A 21,633-nucleotide genomic window follows, 5' to 3' on the forward strand; every position below is an offset into this window, starting at 1 on the left:
AGATGCTCCACCAAACCTGCAGAACTGCTCTAAATGAAGCAAACCTATCAGATCTCTGTCATTTGTGCTTTTTCTTGATCATATTCCTACTTGAAGCCTTGCTTCTGCCTGCCCCAGTCTGTATCAGTCCCTGTCTGGACTTGGTGCCCAGCTGTTGTTCCTGGTGCCTCCTTTCTCCGCCACGCTCTGAATTCCCTTCACCTTGTCACCTGGAGCCTGTATGCTTCCTTTTTCTTGATTTACCCCCTTGATTTGTAAGAGCACCTCTTCAGCAGTAATGAAAGAATGCCCAAGATACCAGTTTTTTATACTTTGTGTATCAGAAAACATCTTTATCCTATCCACGCTCTTCAGTCTATTTTCTCTATATTGTTCAGATTAGGCTAATTATACTGATCTGTCTTCGGCTTCATTGTTTCTAAGGCAAATGCAATGGCTCTCACCTGTGTAGTCCCAGCTACTCAGGAAGCTGAGGAGGGAGGATCATTTGAGGTGGAAAGTTGGAGGCTGGGTGCTCAATGATCATGCCTGTGTGTAGCCACTGCACTGAAGCCTCACCAACACAGCAAGACCATCTTATTTCAGTTATTATATTTTTCATTTCTTTAATTTCCATTTGGTTCCAAAGTTTTTATTACTTTGATTTTCTTTACTAAGACATTTCTATTTTTTTCATTCATTTCAAGTGAATTTATAATTGCATATTGACACATATTTCCGATATCTGCTTTAAAGTCCTTGTCAGGTAATTCCTTCATCATTCATCTTGTCTTATCAAGTTGTAATTTTCCTGTTTCTTGATAAGATGAGTGATATTCTGTTTGGAATTGGACGTTTTAAGTGTTAAATTATAAGACTGGATTTACGTATAGGTTGTACTTTAGCAGACCTCCTCTCAAATTACCCCAGCAGGGAAGAAGGGCATTGCCTTGTTACTACCAGGTGAGCAGTGAAGGCCAGGTTCCTGGTTGGCCTCAGATGATACTGCATGAATAGTGGGATGGGAGGAGATTGAGGCCCCTCATTACAACCTGGCCGGGGAAGTCTAGGTTCTCCTCAGCCTTGGCCAGGGCTGCAGTTGTTTCTTTGGTGTTTCACTGGAGTAGAGTAATTATTGTCTCCAGGATTTTCATCATGCCAAGCCACCCCTTCTTCTTGGTTCTTGGGGTAGAGAGAATAGGCTTTTCTTGGGACTCTTTTTTTTTTTTTTTTTGTCTCTGCTCTTTGGCATTTCCAGCTTCTCCAGCACCCTGTCTGGGACACACAAGGCAAAAAGCAAATCCAGGGAACTGACTGCCATGTCATTCCTGGGGTCCTGAGTTCCCTAGACAATGTGCCTTTTTCTCCTCACTTTTCAGCAGCTTGTTGTGCTTGCTTTATATATAACACTCACGATTTTTAGCTATACTTTGTGGGAGGAATAGGAAAAAGTATGTCTACTCCATCATTCCTGAAACACAACTCCTACCCTCACTTTTAAATGATAGGATGGCAGGCAGAATTTTAGATGGGAAATCACTGCTCTTTAAAAATATTAGCCGGGTGTGGTGGCTCACCCAGAAGTTCAGGAGACCAAGGCAGGTAGATCGCTTGAGTCCAGGAGTTTGAGACCAGCCTGATCAATATGGCAAAACCCCGCCTTTACAAAAAATACAAAACTTGGTCGAGCATGGTGACACACACCTGTAATCCCAGCTACTGAGGCAGAGGCGGAAGGACCACCTGAGTCTAGGAGTTCAAGACTGCAGTGAGTCGTGATTGTGCCCTGCACTCCAGGCTAGGCAGCACAGTGAGAGAGTCTCTCTTTCTCTCTCACTCTCACATATATGTATGAGAGAGTGAGAGAGAGAGTGGCATACATATAAAGGTACTATTCTGTTGTCTTCTACATTTTGTTTTTACTTTTGAAACCCAGATACAATTTTTGAGTGCTGACTTTTGTATCTTATATGTTCATTTTTTTCTGAAAGCTTTAATGATCTTCGTTATCAATGTTCAAAAACTTGACAGTAGAATTTGGCTTGGCTGTTTTTATATGTGCTGGATACTCAGTGGTCTCTTCAGTCTGAAAACTCTTGTTGGTCAATACAGGGAAATCTTGATATATTATTTCTTTCACAATTTGTTTTCTACTCAGTTTCTATCTCCTCCTTTTTTGGGGGGAACTCCTATTTATCAGGTGAATTCTTTTTTTTTAATCTTTTCTCTCTTATTTACAATCTCATCTTTTTTTTTCTAAATATCTTCAATTTTATCATAAAGCCTTCTCAATATGAAAATCTGTAAATGTCTGGGAAAGTAGAGAAAATCATAGTAATCAAACAGATGTGACTGTTATATTTTGCTTTAATTTTTCTTCTTTTTTTTTTTTTAAGAGACAGAGTCTCTCTCTGTTGCAGCTAGAGTTCAGTGGTGCCGTCATAACTCACTGTAGCCTCAACCTCCCGGGCTCAAGCAGTCCTCCCACTCTTCAGCCTCCTGAGTAGCTAGGACCACAGGCATGCACCACCATGCCCAGCTAATTTATGTAATATTGGGGTTTGCCTAGTTTAACCAGGCTGGTCTCGAATTCCTGGGCTCAAGCGATATTCCTGCTGTGGCCTCTCAAAGCACTAGGATTATAGGTGTGACCCATCACGCCTAGCCAGTTCTTTCTTGTGCCTATTCAGATATGCAGTTGAGACTCTCTAGTGGCTCTCCCCCTCCCTTTTCAGCACTTACACTTCTATATTCCAGAATTTCTGTCTAGTCCTTCTGTTGCCCAGGCTGAAATACCAATGTTAAAATTATAGCTTATTGCAACTTCAGACTACTGGGCACTAGCAGTTCTCCTATCTCAGGTTCCTGAGTAGCTGGAACTACAGGTGCATGCCAATGCACCTGGCTAATTAAAAAAAAATTTTTTTTTAAGAGATGGGGTCTTACTATTTTGCCCAGGCTGGGTCTCAATCTCCTGGCCTCACGTGACCCTTCTGCCTTACTTACTTAGCTTCCCTAACTGCTGGGAATTTATAGGCATGAGCCACCAGGCCCAACTCAGTGGTTTCATTTCTACAGGTTAAAAATCCCAAGTATACAATTACTCATCTGAGAATACAGGAGTAAAAACCAAAGAGTTTTTGTCTTCTCTCACTCAACAACAACACAGAAACTTCTGTGACCTTTGATTAGTATGAAATGGGAGAGGATTTCTCCCTGACAACCAACCAGTCAGTTTTGCAGAAGACACCACGTAGGTGCCCTGCAATTCAATTATGATACTTGGAGATAATGTCAGATCTCATGGGTTGAAAGCTCAGTCCTAGAAGGGTGCACCCAACTTTCAATGCCAAATGCAAGCCCCAGGTGGTTTTACTTGTTCTTCTGAGCAGCCAGGTCCCATGCATAAGTTTGATTAATTTGCTAGAACAGCACACAGAACTCAGGAAAACACTTTACTTACATTAACCTATGTATCATAAAGGCTATTACAGAGGATGCAGATGACCAGCCAAATGGAACAGACGCATAAAGCGTGGGAGAAGGGATGTGAAGCTTCCGTGGCCTCTCCAGGCACGCACGCCCTCCGGGAACCTTCACATGCTTAGCTATCCCAGAAGCTCCTGAACCCAGGCTTTTCGGGTTTTTATGAAAATTCCATTTACATAGGAATGGTTGATTAGGCATTGGCCATTGGTAATCAGCTCAACTTCAGTCCCTCTCAATTACAACTATAGTAAAAAAAGAAAAATAACAACTCCAAAGACAACATATATATTAAAGAATTCTGGGAGAAAAGGTACATTAAGATTATGAAAATTGGTTATGCTGTGACAGTATGACTTTGAGTGAGTTCTTTAATGTGTTATTTTCTTAGTTAATTTTATTACTGCTTATAAAAACTTTGGTGGAAGCAGGACATATAGTATATTTTTTAAAACTGATTTCCATTTAAAATTGCTTTGTTAAACTTTTAGAGTGAAGAAATAGAGTATTAGAGCTGGGCATGGTGGCTCACATCTGTAAGCCCAGCACTTTTGAGAGGCCAAGGTGAGTGGATCACTTGAGCTCAGGAGTTGGAGATCAGCCTGGGCAACATGGTAAAACCCCATCTCCATGAAAAAAAATCACACACAAAAATTAGCCTGGGTGATGGCACGCACCCATAGTCCCAGCTACTCGGGAGGCTAAGGTGGGAGTATCCCTTGAGCCTGGAAGATGGAGGCTACAGTGAGCCAAGATCACACCACTGCACTCCAGCCTGGGTAACAGAGTGAGACCCTGTCTCCAAATTTTTTAAAAATTAAAAAAAAAGAGAGTATCCATTGTACAGTGTGCTGGACAGAAATAATTGGACAAATAACCATCCTCTGAGATGTTGTGGATGAGGGCAGTTTATTTGCTACATGTGCTTTTCTTTTGTGTTTAGTGCCAAACCCAAGTCTGAAATCCACGTATCTATGGCCACTCCTGTCACTGTGTCCATGGAGACTGTATCCAATCAAAATAATGATCAGCCTACCATTGCCGTCCCTCCAACTGCCCAGCAGCCCCCACCGACCATTCCAGCTATGATTGCAGCAGCCAGTCCCCCGTCACAACCAGCCGTTGCCCTTTCAACCATTCCTGGAGCAGTCCCCATCACTCCACCCATCACCACCATTGCAACTGCACCACCTCCATCAGCCACTGTGGGTGGCAGTCTCTCTTCTGTCTTGGGCCCTCCTGTACCTGAAATTAAAGTGAAAGAAGAAGTAGAACCAATGGATATCATGAGGCCAGTTTCTGGTAAGTCCGTCAGTAGAATACTCTCCATTGGCAGTTGCCTCTTCTCCTTCCCTAATTCTCCTCCAGCATCCAGAGTCTCCTGTGACCCTCAGCCAAGACTCTTGATGCTCATTTTAGATGTTGCTTGTCATTAGTTTTTGGTAAGTAGAAGAAAGCAATAAACTCATTGTGAGAACTAAAACTACTTTGCTTCCCTTTTGTAATTAAGTTTAATTTCTGACCAAAATAAGGAAAGAAATTAATATTTCCCCATGGATATCCTTTAGTATAGTTTTCTTTGCATGATTAAGAAAATGCTCCTATGTAAAAGGGGTCACAATATGGTTATAGCTATGTACTATTTATTTACAACTTATTCCCTGCCAAGTTTCATTGCCTTGTTATACAATCAAGTAAGATTTATGTTGCTGATAAACCTGTATTTGATTAGAAAAATCTTAATTCATTTCTCCCTTTCCCACATCATCTTAACTCTAAACTTCTGGTCTGAAAAAGTCAAGTCACTTTAGAGGTTTTCTTCTTTTTTTTCCTTTTTAATAATTCATTGTGGATTTTTTTTTTCCTGCAAAAGTAACATTCAGTATACAAACTGTGTGATGTATAAACAAATCCAAAGGAGAAGGCAAGTTATTTGTGCTTTGCTACCCAGTATTACCTGCCATTTCAGTGAGAAGACCTCCATTTCTGTCTTTTGTTGTTCGCCCAATAGAGATGTGATTGTGCTGTGTCTGTAGTTTTTTTTTTTTTTTAATCTATTGTTTATTTACTTATCTATTTATTCTGCCATGAAATCTCTTTCTGTGAGTATATTTAGCCTTGGCACTTTCTTTGAAAGATACCATGAGTAATCCAGAAGGGGATATTAAACATCCTCAGTTATGCTACATATCTGTTCTTTTTGGTTGATTCCCTTTACCTCTCTGTGCAAGAAAACTACCTGTAATCCTGCCTCAACCTATGGGGGTTTACTCCAGGAATTGTTCTAGGCACTGACGATGCAACTCTGTGTAAGACATATGCAGCTTTATCCTCTTAGATCTTAACATTCTAGTGAGGGAGACAAGCAGCAAAAACACGACTAAATTATATATGTATGTATGTGTGTGTGTATATGTACGTCTGGGTGATAAGTGCTATGGAAAAATAAAGGGAAGAAATATAAGGGAAAGTTGTAGCCAGGGCTGGAATTTTTTTAAGGGTTTTGGGAAAAAGCTTCATTGAGGAAGTGATCATTGAGTAGAGACATTAAATGAATGAAGTTGCTGGCCATGAAGAAGCCCAAGAAAAAAGTATTCCAGGCCAGAGAGCAGTAAGTCCAAAAATCTTGAGATAGGAGCATGCACGATGTGCTCAAAATATAGCAAAGTACCAAAGGTTGCTGGAGCTAAGTAAAAAGGGGAGTGTCAGGCAGCAGGGTCAGAGAAGAAGTAGGACCATGGTTGAGCAGGGCCCACAGGCTGTTGTAAAGGCTTTGGCTTTGCTGGGGTTGGCAGGGAACTGTTTGAGCAGAGCAGGGAGTGTGAGCAGAGCAGTGCCAATCGCTCACTTAGGACTGATGATTTCTGTGGAACAAGTGCTCTAACCAGGGCCAATTTCAAGCTGCCAGTGTTTGAGGAGGTGAGAGTGGGTGAGATTTGTGTGTACCTGAAGAGGTTGACCTTTGCTAAAAGCATGGAGAGGAGAATATAGGGACACAGTGGAGGTGAAGAGATGAGGTGGTGGGACTTGATGGATATTTTCTTGTGACTGCATCTATCTTTTTCAGTAAAGAAAAGTAAGGCCGTCTACTGACAGTACGGACGGTGGAGGAGGTATCTAGTGTTTGAGGGAGGAGAAGGTGTGAAGTAGTCATCTCAAGAGAGACTGGTCTTAGCACATAGGATAGAGTTGTCCAAGTGAGGCCAGTAAGCATGACACTGTCTCTCTCTGGTGACATTCAGTGCACAGGTGCAGACTAGTTGGAGAATAGGGTTTAACCTCTTGTGGTTTTGCTAAGTGAGCACAGTCAAGCAAGAAAAGGAAGGGACAGCGAAGGAAGAAAAGAAATACGGTGATTACAGGGTTAAAACCTGGCGATGGGGGAAGAGAGACCTGAGGGATGGGTGACTGCAGGAACATGGTTGATTGAACAGGCAATAGTTCCTTGTAGGCTTAAGGAGTATTTGAGGCTGAGTACTGAGGGGAGGAACCTGGAAAGAGAGTTGGATTTACCTATGGAGTTGGATGCTAGAAATTGAGATTGAGTGTGAGGCAGTTTGCAGTCAACAGTGACAAGAAAGTTTAGGGTATGACTATTGGGAGTGGGCGGCAGAGTGGATAGAGGAAAATAGGGCAAGTATGTGGTAGTGAAAATAAGAGTTCAGGTAGGCCTTTAACATGATGTTTAAGTTCCTAGATGTGTGATTCATACAAGTTCAAGCAAATGTTTATATCCTTGCAATGGATGCTTTTTATCTGGAGGTAGCACACTGTGCTAAGTGGGAGTGTGAGCTCTGAAGCCAGACTGCCTCTGTCAGCTCCCAGCTTGCCCACTTCATACTTGTGTGACTTGTGCCACATTTTCACATCTGTGAATTGAAGGATAGTGATAAAGCCTACTTATTCACATGATTGTTACACTTCTGTTTCTATCTTATAAGACCACACCTGTAATGGAGTCTAGGAAGTACATTCTTTTAGCTAAAATATCATTGTGTCCTTGTCAAAGGGAGGTCCTGGAACTAAGGAAGATGAGGTTATGGGCTATTAGGGAGGAGTTTGCTTCTTCTGCCACAGAGTGCTTAGCACAGTGCCAGGCACACAGGAAGACTCAGTGACGTTGGCTCTCTGTGCTGTCCACTTAATCATTGTCTTTGCTGGAGGTAAGTAAAGCTTTCTGTTATGCTTGAGTTCTTACAGATGTGTGTGCTCCTTTTCCTATGACAGCAGTTCCTCCGCTGGCTACCAACACTGTGTCTCCGTCTCTTGCATTGCTGGCAAACAACCTGTCCATGCCGACAAGTGACCTACCACCTGGTGCCTCCCCAAGGAAAAAGCCTCGAAAGCAACAGCACGTGATCTCAACAGAAGAAGGTGACATGATGGAGACAAACAGCACTGATGACGAGAAGTCCACTGCCAAGAGTCTTCTGGTGAAGGCTGAGAAGCGCAAGTCTCCTCCCAAGGAGTATATTGGTAATGGTCACAAGCTGACTTGTCTTGTGATGCTTCCCAGTAAAGTCAGAGTTCAAACCAGAGGCTCACTACATAGTCAGCTTCACTTATACCTCACTTACTGGAATTGAACTTTGGGGATTGTTGACAATGTTAATAAGTTGTTTAATGTCTTCTCTTTTAATAGATGAGGAAGGTGTGAGGTATGTCCCAGTGCGTCCAAGACCCCCCATTACTTTGCTTCGTCACTATCGGAACCCCTGGAAAGCTGCTTACCACCACTTTCAGAGATACAGTGACGTCCGGGTGAAAGGTCAGTTTCCCCAGAAACATTTGGTATTAATGCATGAAATTGGTATAACACTTAGCTGTGTTGTAATTACACTAAGAAAGAAAAACAGAACCACAGTTTTCTAGTTTCAAAAAAACCCTACATTTTTGTTAAAACATCTTGAGTGTTTAAGTATATCCCGTAGAATATAAAACTTAGAAAATTACCCTTTGCCCTAGAAAGCTGTGTGTATTTATTGGAATTGCAGTTTAGTGGTTAAGTGACAGCCTTGATTTTTGTAAAATCTATATGTTAACAGCTCCGTAAGTACTGATGGAGGATGCCTGTGGCTTCCCGAGTCACTGTGAAAGAGCTGTACTGGATTACTGTGTAACACAGTTCTTAGTCCACAGTAGTTCCTAGGATGCCAAAATATACATGCATTGTAAGCATTTCTGCCAAAAGATCTTCTGTTTAACATATATACGAAGCTCTTGGAGTGGTCTAGGGCAAGCCCTCAATAAATGTTTTGTTGTTCTTGTGGAATCTGAGAATAACCTTCTAATAAACCCACATAATTAAAAATGGTTGATAGTACTTTGCAGATACCTGCAAATATTTCTACTAATGGACTTTAAGTGCCATTAATCTCAAATATATATACAAAGAAATGAGTTTCTAGATAATTGGTCACATTTCCCATTCTCTTATGTAAATTCCATTTAGAAACTGCTCTAAGGGTTTTCTCGAAGGTTCAAAATGAGTCCAACTTGGACCGAGTACTGACTAATTAAGCAGAGATGGAGATGCTAGTAGTTCAGTCTCTGAACTGTACAGAGGCGGCTACACTTCCCAGCTTTTCTTCCTCACAGGTGTACTCTGAGGTTTGAAAAGAAGGTGAGATTTCCAGAGGTCAGGGAGTGTTGCCTTTTAGTGGAAATAGGATATGAACCACTGAACATCTCTTCATGCCGCAAGAATTCCATAGAAAAAATATTTAGGAATTTGCCTGGTAGCATTTTAAGCCACACTACAAGAGTCTTAATGCTTATTGGGACTTGCTCTTCAAAAACTATCTCAAGAAAGATAACTTGACAGCTGAAAGGTTTATGATCCCTAAATCTTCTATTTCAGTATATTCATACTAATCTCCTTTACACACTGCCTCTTGACTATGAAACTTTAGTGCAGTTATTTTCCCTAAGCTATAAAATACATATAGATTATATGTATAAATACATCAAGGTAGACTAAAACTCACAGGAGCTGGGCACAGTGACTCATGCCTGTAATCCCAGCACTTTGGGAGGCCAAGGTAGGCGGATCACTTGAAGCCAGAAGTTCAAAACCAGCCTGCCAACATGGTAAAACCCTGTCTACTAAAAATACAAAAAAATTATCCAGGCATGATGGTGGGCGCTTGTAATCTCAGCTGCTCAGGAGGCTGAGGCAGGAGAATCTCTTGAACCCAGGAGGGAGAGGTTGCAGCTGAGATCACGCTACCTAGGCTGCAGCCAGCCTAGGCTGCAGAGTGAGACTGTATCTCAAAAAAAAAAAGAAGAGAAACAGAAAAGAAGTACAGAAAGCAATAGTAATGTGACAGACCTAAGCCTTAACATATTAGTTACTGTCATAAATGTAAATAGTCTAAACGTACCAATTAAACACAGATTGGCAGAAATAATGAAAAAACACAATCCAACTATGTACTGTGTAAAAGCTCACTTTGAATACAGCAGCATAGGTAGATTGACAGTAAAAGGCTAGAAAAATACACACAGGCCAGGCACAGTGGCTCACACCTGTAATCCCATCACTTGGGGAGGCCAAGGTGGGTGGATCACCCGAAGTCAGGAGTTTGAGATCAGCCTGGCCAACATGGTGAAACCCCAGCCCTACTAAAAATACAAAAATTAGCTGGCAGTGGAGTCACACACCTGTAGTTGCAGCTGTTCAGGAGGCTGAGGCAGGAGCATCACTCAAACCCAGGAAGTAGAGGTTGGCAGTGAACTGAGGTCTCACCACTGCTCTCCAGCCTAGGGAACAGAGCGAGACTCCATCTCAAAAAATGAAAAAAAAAAGAAAAATATATAAAATACAAAAATTAATTTACAAAAGAGCAGGAGTGACTATATTAATGTCACATAAAGTAAACTTCTGAGGAAAGAAAATTGCTGGAGGCACAGAGGGATATTACATACTGATAAGATAATCAGCTGACCAGGTAATGATCCATTTTTCTGCACTGTCTTTTAAAATATAGACAAGGACATTCCAGATTTATTTTATGAAGCCATGCTGTCAAGACCAGAGTGTACAAATATAGAAAACGACAGATCATTAGTCCTCGTGAATATAGATGTAAAAATGCATTAATAAAATATTAGCAAATCAATTCCAACAGTATATACCTTGACCAAGTAGAATTTATTCTTGCTGTACAAAGCTCATTCAACATTTGAAAACCAAAGTAATTCACCCTATCGACTGGCCTTGTTAATTTCCTTGGATTGCCATAACAAAGTACTGTGAACTGGGTGGCACAAAACAGTACAAATTATTCTCTCATGGTTCTGGGGTCGTCTAGAATAAAGGTCTAATAGGGTCATGCTCACTCTGAAAGCATTAGAGGAGAATCCTTCCTTGCCTCTTTGGTTTCTTGTGATTGCCAGCAATCTTTGGTGTTACCCGGCTTGCACCTGCACCATTACAGTCTCTGCCTCCATCTTCAAATGGCATTCTTCTCTGTCTCTCCTATCCTCTTTCTCTCTCTCCTTCTCTCCCCTTCCTTTTCTCACTCTCCCTTCTTTATTTTTCTCTTTCCCTTCCTCCTTGTAAGGACACCAGTCATTGGATTTACAGCTCACCTTAATCCAGTATAACTTCTTAACCAAATTACATAACATTATTATTATTATTATTTTTGCGATGGAGTCTTGCTGTGTCCCCTAGGCTGGAATGCAGTGGTGCGATCTCAGCTCACTGCAACCTCTGCCTCCCAGATTCAAATGACTCTGCTGCCTCAGCCTCCTGAGTAGCTGGGATTATAGACATTCACCCTCCACCCAGCTAATTTTTTGTTTTTAGTACAGACGAGGTTTCGCCATGTTGGCCAGGCTGGTCTCAACCCGCCTTGGCCTCCCAAAATGCTAACATTGCAGGTGTGAGCCACTGCACTCGGCCTATATCACATTCTAATATAGTTATAGTCACAGGTATCAAGGAACTTCAATATATCTTTTGGGGGAAAACCATTCAACCCACAACAAAAGCTAAAGAAGAAAAATGACATGATTATATCAATCAATATAGAAAACTTGACAAAATTCAACACCTTTCATGATAAAAATGTTCAAAAACAGAAAAGAGGGGTTCTTACTGGATTTGATAAAGTCTGCAGAAAACCATTTAACATACTTAACAGTGAAAGACTGAATTCCACCTGAGATTGGCAAAAAGACAAGGATGTCCTCTCTCACCACTTCCACTCAACATAGTATCAGATTTGGCTACACAATAAAGAGACGAAAGTAACACAGATGGGAATGAAATAAACGAAATTGTCCCCATTGCAGATGACCTCATGGTCCAGATAGAAAATGTCAAGGATTCTCCCAAAAATATTCCTGGAACAAGTAAATGAATTCAGTAAGGTCAAAGAATACAATGTCAGCACAAAAATCAATCATTTTTCTAAAAACAAATTACAAAGATTTAAAAGTAACAAAAATTATTTTTCTAAATTCTTGGACTGAACTTCCAAGTGAGATAGAGTCTCACTTCATCACCCAGGCTAGAGTGATGTTAAAAGTATACATTATACTTTTAGCTGATGTTAAAAGTATAGATTATTCATAGTTGCTCCTCCAAAATGATACACTTAGGCATAAATCTAGCATACCGTGTACAAAATTCATTTCTTGAAAACTTAAAATGCTGGCTGGGCACAATGGCTCAAATCCCAGCTCTTTAGGAGGCCGAAGCAGGCAGATCACTTGAGGTCAGGAGTTGCAGATCAGCCTGGCCAACATGGTGAAACCCTGTCTCCACTAAAAACACAAAAAAATTAGCCAGGCGTGGTGGCGGGCACCTGTAATCCCAACCACTTGGGAGGCTGAGGCAGGAGAATCGCTTGAGCCTAGGAGGTGGAGGTTGCAGTGAGCCAAGATTGCACCACTGCACTCTAGCCTGGGTGTTGAAGTAAGACTCTATCTCAGAAAAAAAAAAAAAAGCTACAAATAAGTGTAGAGACATAAAATATTTGTGGATTAGAAAACACATATTAAAAATGTCCATTCTTTCCAGATACTGATTATAGATTTAATATACTTCCTACCAAAATCATAGCAAGGTTTTTTTCTTCATTTGTTTGAGATAGAGTCTCACTCTGTCACCCAGGCTGGAGTGAAATGTCACAATCTCTGCTCACTGCAACCTCTGCTTTCCAGGTTCAAGTGATTCTCCTGCCTCAGCTTCCTGAGTAGCGGGGACTACCACACCTGGCTAATTTTTAGTAGAGTTGGGGTTTCACCATGTTGGTCAGGGTGGTCTCAAACTTCTGACCTTAAGTGATCCACCCACCTCAGCCTCCCAAAGTGCTAGGATTACAGGCATGAGCCACCATGCCCAGCCCATAGCAAGGTTTTTTCAGACATAGAAAAGCTTATTCTGGTGCCTGTGCCTCTCCGTATGAAGTTTAGGATAAGCTTCTCTATGTCTTTAAAAAAAAACCTTGTAGTTCCTTCAGCTTCCTCAGTGTGCAGGTTATTTTCAATAAATTTGCTAAGTGTTGAGCCATTTTTTTTTTAATATTTGTCTTCATCTTCACTCTCTTGAGGTATGCCCATCACATGTGTAGATTTTCTTAATGGTGCCCCCCATTTCTCTGCACTACTATTCATTCTTTATTCTTTCTCAGTTCTTTGGCTTTCATAATCTCCATAGATCTATCTTGAAGGTGGCTAATTCTTGTACCGGTGCAAAGCAATTGTCGAGCCCCTTTAGTGATTTGTACATTTCAGCTATTGCACCCTTCAACTCCAGAATTTTTACTTGGTTCTTTTTTGTTATTTCTCTTCTCTATTAGTGTTCTTTATTTCATGTGCCAGACATCTCACCTTCCCTTACTTCTTCAGTCTTCCTTTCTCTTAGGGCTGTGAACATGTTTATTATGGGATTTTGAGATCTTTTTCTGTTGAACATGACATGGTCATTCTCACAGGCACTTTCTGTTGCCTGCTTTGTTTTCATGAGTATGGGTTGTACTTCCCTGTTTCTTTGCAAGCCTTGGAATTTTTTGTTGGAAACTGGACTTTTTAGATAATGTATTGAAGCAGCTCAGACTGATCTCCCCACTGTTGGGCTTCCAATTGTTATTTGCTTGTCTATTTGTTCAGTGACTGACTGGGTTAATTTATCGACATCTAGCTGCTTCAACCCCCATTTGCACATGTATGTTCTGCTTCTGTTGTTGCTGCTCAGGGAGGCTCACCTTTGCACATGCCCACAGTCACCCTACAATGACAGTGGCTTTGGTGGGCTCTCTCCTTCACTCTCTTTTTTGAGACAGTGTACCGCAGTGTTGCACAGGCTAGAGTGCAGTGACATGATAATGACTCACCACAGCCTCGGCCTCCTGGGCTCAAGCGATCCTCCCACCTCCACCTCCCAAATGTCTGGGACCACAGGTGCATGCCACCATGCCCAGCTAATTTTGGTATTTTTTATAGAGATGGGGTTTTACCATGTTGCCCAGGATGGTCTCAAACTCCTGGGCTCAAACAGTATTCCCCCACCCCTACCCCTGAGTCGGCCTCCCAAGTGCTAGGATTGCAGGCATGAGCCACCAGGCTGTTTCCTCCACTCTTTCCCTCACCTTACCCAGCTGATAAAGCTACTGATGGCTGCCTGTCTTCTCTAATGTTTTCAACACTGCCCTGAAGCACAAGTTCCTCTATAAAACAAATTCAGTCAAATTGTAGTTCCCTGGGCAGAATAGTTTCTGATACCAGTGTTCCATATTTGTTCTGCCCTCAGAAAGGCTCCCACAGCTCTTTTATACTTTGTTCTTTCCTTCAAACCAGCCTGCACATAGCTATATCTTCATTAGTTCCGCAAATCTCTCCCCAGTTCCCTTCACCATAGCCTCCACTGTTCTTGGGAGCACTGTTAGGTCTGAACTTCTTCACACGTTTGCAAATGGACTCAGTTGCTTCAGGAAGAAATTAAAAGGTATCTGTTTTACAGCCCACTTCTTCTGGCAAAATGTTTGAGCCAGGGCCTTAGAGATGGGGGAGGCCCTGGCTTGGCATGTGGCAAGCTTTTCTCTGAGTGACAGCCCTGCTTTAGGAGGTAGCACTTAGTGGAGGGGAAGGAGGGGAGTAAGCAGCCTGGGGTCCTCTTGGCTTGCCTCCCCCCGCAAATGAAACCACTACCTCAAGTGAAGAAGTTCTTATGGCCAGGTACAGTAGCTCATGCCTGTAGTCCCAATAGTCTGCAAGGCCAAGGCAGGCAAATTGCTTGAGCCAGGAGTTCAAGACCAACCTGTGCACATAGGAAGACCCCATCTCTACAAAAAATACAAACGTGAGCCCAGCATGGTGGTGCACACCTGTAGTCTCAGCTACCTGAGAGGCTGAAGTGGGAGAATTGCTTGAGCCTGGGAGGCAGAGGTCGTGGTGAGCCAAGATTGTATCACTGCTCATCAGCCTGGGTGACAGAGCCAGACACTATCTCAAAAAAAAAAAAACCTAAATTCTTGTTAAAATAATGGCATTTAGGCTGCTTGAACACAAACCATTTACCATTTGAAACAGTGAAATATACTTGTTTTTATTTTTTATGGTTACAGAGGAGAAGAAAGCTATGCTGCAGGAAATAGCTAATCAGAAAGGAGTATCCTGTCGTGCTCAAGGCTGGAAAGTTCACCTCTGTGCCGCCCAGTTACTACAGCTGGTAAGTGGAGTTCTAGCAGTTGTTCATCATGCTGAAGAGAGGAGAAGACACTGGAGATAGCCGAGTTCATGAACTTTTTAAAAGTAACTCTGAAGCATTTCCAGCTAACATGGGTAATGGTAGAATTTTTACATGTGCTATGTAATATAATCACTGTGTCAGTTACATGTGATTATAACTGAAATATATCTGAGTTCTGGTACCCAGATCCAAAATATATGGAACAACTGTGGTATAAGATGTAAGTTTAAGATTCAGTGGTATGTGCTGTGTTGTGACATCTGAAATAGGGGGACCCTCAAATGGCCTAACCATGAGGCCCTCCTCCCCACTCTGCTCCCTCAGATGAAGTCTCCTAGGCAAATAATCCTTACACCACAGGGACCAGGCACACAATTCCTGCTCCTCACTGAGTAGTAGGCTCCAGTTCCCTGCCAGTTTCCAGTATTCCAATAGTACTCAGATAAGCCAGTCACACACATCATCCTTCAGAGACCAGAGCATACCTCTCCCTCTCTCCTGTTCTTTTCTGTTGTTGTTGTCGTCGTCCAGGCTGGAGTGCAGAGGCATGATCATCTTACTACAGCCATGATCGACCTGCTGGGCTTAAATAATCCTCTCACCTCAGCCTCCCAAACAGCTGGAACTACAGATGTGAGCCATGGCACCCAGCTGATTTTTTTTTTTTTTTTTTTTTTGAGACGGAGTTTCCCTCTTGTTACCCAGGCTGGAGTGCAATGGCGCAATCTCGGCTCACCGCAACCTCCACCTCCTGGGTTCAGGCAATTCTCCTGCCTCAGCCTCCTAAGTAGCTGGGATTACAGGCATGCGCCACCATGCCTAGCTAATTTTTTGTATTTTTAGTAGAGACAGGGTTTCACAGTGGTGACCAGGATGGTCTCGATCTGTTGACCTCTGATCCACCCACCTCGGCCTCCCAAAGTGCTGGGATTACAGGTGTGTGCCACCGCGCCCGGCCCCAGCTGATTTTTAAAAATTTTTTATAGAGACGGGGTCTCACTATGTTGCCCAGGCTGTGCTGTGTCTTCATTTTTAACAAGTTTTAAAAGTTAAATTTTTTTTTAATAGCAAAAACAAGTCCAGGTTCAGTGGCTCAGGCATGTGATCCCAGTACTTAGGGAGGTTGAGGCAAGAGGATTGCTTGATCCCAGAAGTTCAAGGCCAGCCTGGGCAACATAGTGGGACCCTGTCTCTACCAAAAAAAATTTTTTTTAGTTAGCCAGGTGTAGTCCCAGCTACCTGGAAGGCTGAGGTAGGAGGATCTCTTGAGCCCAAAAGACAGGGGCTGCCCTTAGCCATGATCGTGCCACTGCACTCCATCCTGGATGACAGAATAAGACACTGTCTCAAAAATAAAAAAGGAAGAAAAAGTTTATAAAATAAAGATATAAAGAAAGAAAATATTTTTCATAACCATCCAACAGTGTCCAAAGTTGTTCAACAATGTGCCTTTTAAGCTAAGTTTTATTGCAAAAGAGTCAAAAAGTTTAAAACAATTTAAAAGTTTATAAAGTAAAAAATGTAGAGTATGCTAAAGTTAATTTGTTATTGAAGAAGAATATTTTTAATAAATTTAGTGAAGCCTAAGACACAGTGTTTATAAAGCCTACAGTATTTGTACAGTGAGGTCTTGGATCTTCACATTCACGCACTCAACCACTGACTCACCCAGAGCAACTTAACAGTGTTGGTAAGCTCCATTTGTAATAAGTGCTCTGTATAGGAGTACCATTCTTGATCTGTCAGGCCATATTTTTACTGTATCTTTTCTATATTTGGATATATCTAGATACTCAAATACTTAACATAAATACATCAATTTCCCACACTATTTATTGCAGTAATGTGGTGTACATGTTTGTAACTGGGAGCAGTGGGCTCTATTCATATAGCCTAGGTATGTGGTATGATGTTCACACAAAAACTAAATTGCCTTAAGGCACATTTCTCAGAATATATCTCTGTCATGAAGTAGTGCATGACTATATTTGTGACTCATAAACTGTTAATCTTATCTGTCCAGTGTTGGATCTTATATGTTTGGCCATTTCTATAATCCTAGGGCAAGAATCCCTCCTTCGGCAACTGGGTGAAGAGGAGGCAACAACCTCATAAAGTTTTTCCTTCTTCGCCTGTAATCCCAGTACTTTGGGAGGCCGAGGTGGGCAGATCACCCGAGGTCAGGAATTTGACACCAGCCTGACCAACATGGAGAAACCCCTTCTCTACTAAAAATCAGAATTAGCCGGGCGTGGTGGCTTGCACCTGTAATCCCAGCTACACGGGAGGCTGAGGCAGGAGAATCACTTGAACCAGTGAGGCAGAGGTTGCAGTGAGCTAAGATCTTACCATAGCACTGCACCCTGGGCAAAAAAAGTAAAACTCCATCTCAAAAAAAGTTTTTCCTTCTTTTCAGTAGCAGTGATCTGAAGAACATTGTTCTCAGTATCTAAAAAATGTAGTGCCTTGGCTGTTTTTGACTTAGCAAAATCATTTCTATGACACTTGGAGACTTGTTTTTCAGAAGAATTGTGGATTCAAGGCAGTATTCAAAAGTTATCTTTGAAGGTAGACTCTCAACTATGGCAAATTATAATGTAAATCTTTGTTCATCAGTTTTCTTTACTGTTTTTATTTTATTTATTTCAAACAGAGATTTGCTTTTGTTGCCAAGGCTGGAGTGCAATGATGCGATCTCAGCTCACTACAACCTCCACCTCCTGGGTTCAAGCAAACCTGCCTCAGCCTCCCAAGTAGCTGGGATTACAGGCATGCGCCATCACACCCAGCTAGTTTTTTATATTTTTAGTAGAGATGGGGTTTTACCATTTTGGTCAGGTTGGTCTCGAACTCCTGACCTCAAGTGATCCACCTGCCTTGGCCTCCCAAAGTGCTGGGATTACAGGTGTGAGCCACTGTGCCCAGCCCCTTTACTGTTTTTAAACCTTAGTATCTTAGTCCTTAGGAGAAAGGACGTTGTCACCCAAACAGCTCTAAACAGTTTACATAAGTGATTCAAGGTGGGTTCATTTGCCTGGGGTTGACATAGAAAAATATCTCTGAGGTCATGATATCCTCCGTTTTGTGTGTTGCAGACGAATCTTGAACATGATGTCTATGAAAGACTTACCAACCTACAGGAAGGGATTATCCCAAAGAAAAAAGCAGCAACTGATGATGATCTCCACCGAATAAATGAACTGATACAGGTTTGAATTAGCCCCTTCCTTCTGATCATCCACTTTATGAAGTTGCTTTCTATAAAGCCCTACTTCTTCCATTTCCCCCTGTGTCTCTCATATCATCAGTAAAAACATGTGCTTCAGCCTGCACTATTGAGAAACAAGAAGACATTTTCTCTCTGTGGAAGCCTCAACATAGCCTCTGCCCAAAGGCAAGCAGTTTTTTAAAAGCTGTACTATCCTCATGGTCACTGATTAATGATGTAATGTCTTCTGTTTCAGGGAAATATGCAGAGATGTAAACTTGTGATGGATCAAATCAGTGAAGCCAGAGACTCCATGCTTAAGGTTTTAGATCATAAAGACCGCGTCCTGAAGCTTCTTAACAAGAATGGGACTGTCAAAAAAGTGTCAAAATTGAAGCGAAAGGAAAAAGCCTAGACCCAGAAGAATCGGGAGATTGGAAGCAGAATTTATGAAGAATGATGGTGGGGGTGGGGGGAGGGTTTTGGTTATTTCCAAAGTGGAACATTGAAACAAAGGAAGTGTTCCTTCATTCATATGTGAAAGGAGAGGGACCCATTGCACCCAGTGGCATGAAAGGATCAGAGCTGACTGGACACAGTGAGCCACCTTCTTGCGTTTGGGTCCACCCCTGTTAACTCTGCTCTATGTCCTAAGTGACTTCGGATGCGTCAGTGTCCACCAGTTGGAAGCAGTGACAAGGATGGCTGGCTGGTGTTTTTCAGCCGTCCGGTTTATAGACTGTATTTATATAGTGGATTCCTGCAGGCCCCATACCGAGCCTGGACTGAAAGCCTCCACTCGGACCATCTGTTATCTCTCTACACTGAAAATGAAACCTCTTCCACCCACCCTATTCAGTTCTTCTGCCTGACCTTCAAATGCCCATGTTGGCCTTTTACAGCAGTGCCACGGCACCAAGCAAGCTGCCACATCTCACACTCTAAAGGGTTTGAACTATTAGTTCTTGTCATTTTTTAAAAGAACCATTCCCGTGTGAAATTGTTATATCGTCTGTCTTGCGTGTGTCAGAATGGGGTTTTTGTGGAGGTTCAGAGCAGGCAACACCATAAGTTGCTCTCAGATCCTTGTTCTGAAGTACAATCTTGATTATCTGTACTTCTGTAGCTGGTGTGATGCTGTTAATTGTATGTACCACACATCTCCAGACGTTAATAAAGGACTCAGAGGTTTTTGTACATGCGCAGTTTGCATCTTCTTGTAAAGTGAGTCAGTGCCACACTGACCTTCACTGAAACGTTTACTGTGCTTTGGTTTCTCACATATTGTTGGGAGCCTACTTCATTCGTTGAAGTTTTGCTGTTCACATAGAGTTCCACTCACTTATCAGGGCAGTTTGAATATGCTGCAGTGGTAAAATCTGTTGGATTTTGGCTACCTTAAATATGAGCCTATATTGCGGCCCTGTGCAGATATGTAATTGGAAATTGCTTCAATTATAAGACTGTTAAGGCTGCAGTACTGGAGGCGGAGCTCTTGGGTGGCTGGATCCTGTCCATAGGTTGTTCTTCCTCTGAACTAACCTGAGTAGAAAGGTAGCTCAGATTGGCTTCCTCTGGGCACAAGACCAGCCATCTCTGGCCTCCATGTGGCAGACCAGGAAAGATTTTTCTCAAAGGCTGCTGCCTCTGCGGACAAGACATGACCACCCTCCTTCTTTAGGACATGTGCTTTCAGCTACCAGATTGAAGCTAGATCTCTTCTTTGTTCTGACCTGAACAGATGGGCAGTGTTCCATTTCTGCCCTTGCCCTTGGGACCAACGCCATGGCTCACCTGAGACAGCCTTCCTCGTAGTGGAATGATAAGCGGTGATCTGTAGGACTGGGGAAGAGAGAAGCAAAGCAGAATTTTGGCCTTCCTGCAGTTAGGCCACCCAGGCCTGCAGAGCCTAGGCTAAAGACAGCCTGTGTGTAATCGAGGCTGTGTGACTGGAGTATTTCATGAAAATATGGACAACACTTTAAAAGGTTTTACCAGTTGTTTACTAGGCTCCAATCTAGTGTGACTCCTGGAATAGTGTTCCTTTGCTGGAGTTTCTCATCAGTGCATATGTTGCCTTAGTGATCTCATGTGGTGTTCGGCTAGAGCAGGACAGGATTCAGATGTGGGATTCTGTATTATAGAACTGTCTCTATGGGTTGTTTTTTGAGATAGGATCTCACTGTCACCCAGGTTGGAATGCAGGGGCTCAATCATAGCTCACTGCAGCCTCCAACTCCTGGGCTCAAGCGATTTTCCTGCCTCAGTCTCGAGTATCTGGGACTACCAGTGCTTCCCACTATACCCAGCTAATTTTTTTTTTTTGAGACGGAGCTTGCTCTGTCGCTAGGCAGGAGTGCAATGTGCAGTCTCAGCTCACTACAACCTCTGCCTCCCAGATTCAAGCAATTCCCCCGCCTCAGCCTCCTGTGTAGCTGGGACTACAGGCACTCGCCACCACACCTAGCTAATTCATATTTTAGTAGAGATGGGATTTCACCATGTTGGCCAGGATGGTCTCAATCTCTTGACCTTGTGATCCACCCGCCTCAGCCTCCTGAAGTGTTTGGATTACAGGTGTGAGCCACTGCACCCAGCCTAATTTTTTCCTTTTTTTTTTAGGAGATGAGATCTCACTGTGTTGCTCAGGCTAGAGATTACTTTTTCAAAGAAAGCTTGTCAGTACAAGCCTTGAAGTCAGTGCAGGTTAGAAAACAGTATTTTAAGGATTTCTTCCCCTTATGAGGACAATGCAGGCAGAAGTTAGGAGAGGCAGAGGGGACGATTCTTGCCTACAAACAATGGTTTTTGAATATAGTTGTATTGGCTGGGCGCAGTGGCTAACACTTGTAATCCCAGCACTTTGGGAGGCCAAGGCAGGCAGATCACTTGATCTCAGGAGTTTAAGACCAGCGTGCCCAATGTGGTGAAACCTTGTCTCTACTAAAAAAAACTAAAGATTAGCACGGTGTGGTGGCACATGCCTATAGTCCCAGCTGTTCAGGAGGCTGAGGCAGGGAATCACTTGAACCTGGTTGGTGGAGGCTGCAGTGAACCAAGATTACACCACTGCACTCCGGCCTGGGTGACAGAGTGATACCCTGTCTAAAAACAAAAATACAGTTTTATTAAAGAGGAATAGTGACTCACATTTATAATCTCAACACTTTGGAAGGCCGAGGCAGGAAGATCTCTTGAGCCCAGGGGTTCAAGACCAGCCTAGGCAACTGCCACATCCAATCATAACCCTCCACTGCAC

The 21,633-nt window shown here is 42.5% G+C and overlaps 1 protein-coding gene across 24 annotated transcripts in view; it reads left to right on the top strand.

Annotated features, from left to right (window-relative positions):
* Nucleotides 1-19,571, top strand: part of SAP130 (Sin3A associated protein 130) — an 81,813-nt gene extending 62,242 nt beyond the window's left edge. For 12 of the 24 annotated variants that reach the window (XM_035304112.3, XM_035304114.3, XM_035304115.3 and 9 more), the window contains exons 16-22: nt 4,409-4,767; nt 7,693-7,941; nt 8,108-8,233; nt 15,042-15,145; nt 17,229-17,327; nt 18,262-18,375; nt 18,631-19,571. In XM_035304112.3, the coding sequence (XP_035160003.1) occupies nt 4,409-4,767; nt 7,693-7,941; nt 8,108-8,233; nt 15,042-15,145; nt 17,229-17,327; nt 18,262-18,375; nt 18,631-18,789 (1,210 nt within the window). In that variant the 3' untranslated portion in view covers nt 18,790-19,571. The remainder of the gene's footprint in view (nt 1-4,408; nt 4,768-7,692; nt 7,942-8,107; nt 8,234-15,041; nt 15,146-17,228; nt 17,328-18,261; nt 18,376-18,630) is intronic. The other 12 variants (XM_008998558.5, XM_035304120.3, XM_008998560.5 and 9 more) reach the window with 1 other exon arrangement.
* Nucleotides 19,572-21,633: the final 2,062 nt, after the last annotated feature.

The sequence above is a fragment of the Callithrix jacchus genome, chromosome 6, assembly GCF_049354715.1.
Source record: "Callithrix jacchus isolate 240 chromosome 6, calJac240_pri, whole genome shotgun sequence".
NCBI classification, from domain to species: Eukaryota; Metazoa; Chordata; class Mammalia; order Primates; family Cebidae; genus Callithrix; species Callithrix jacchus.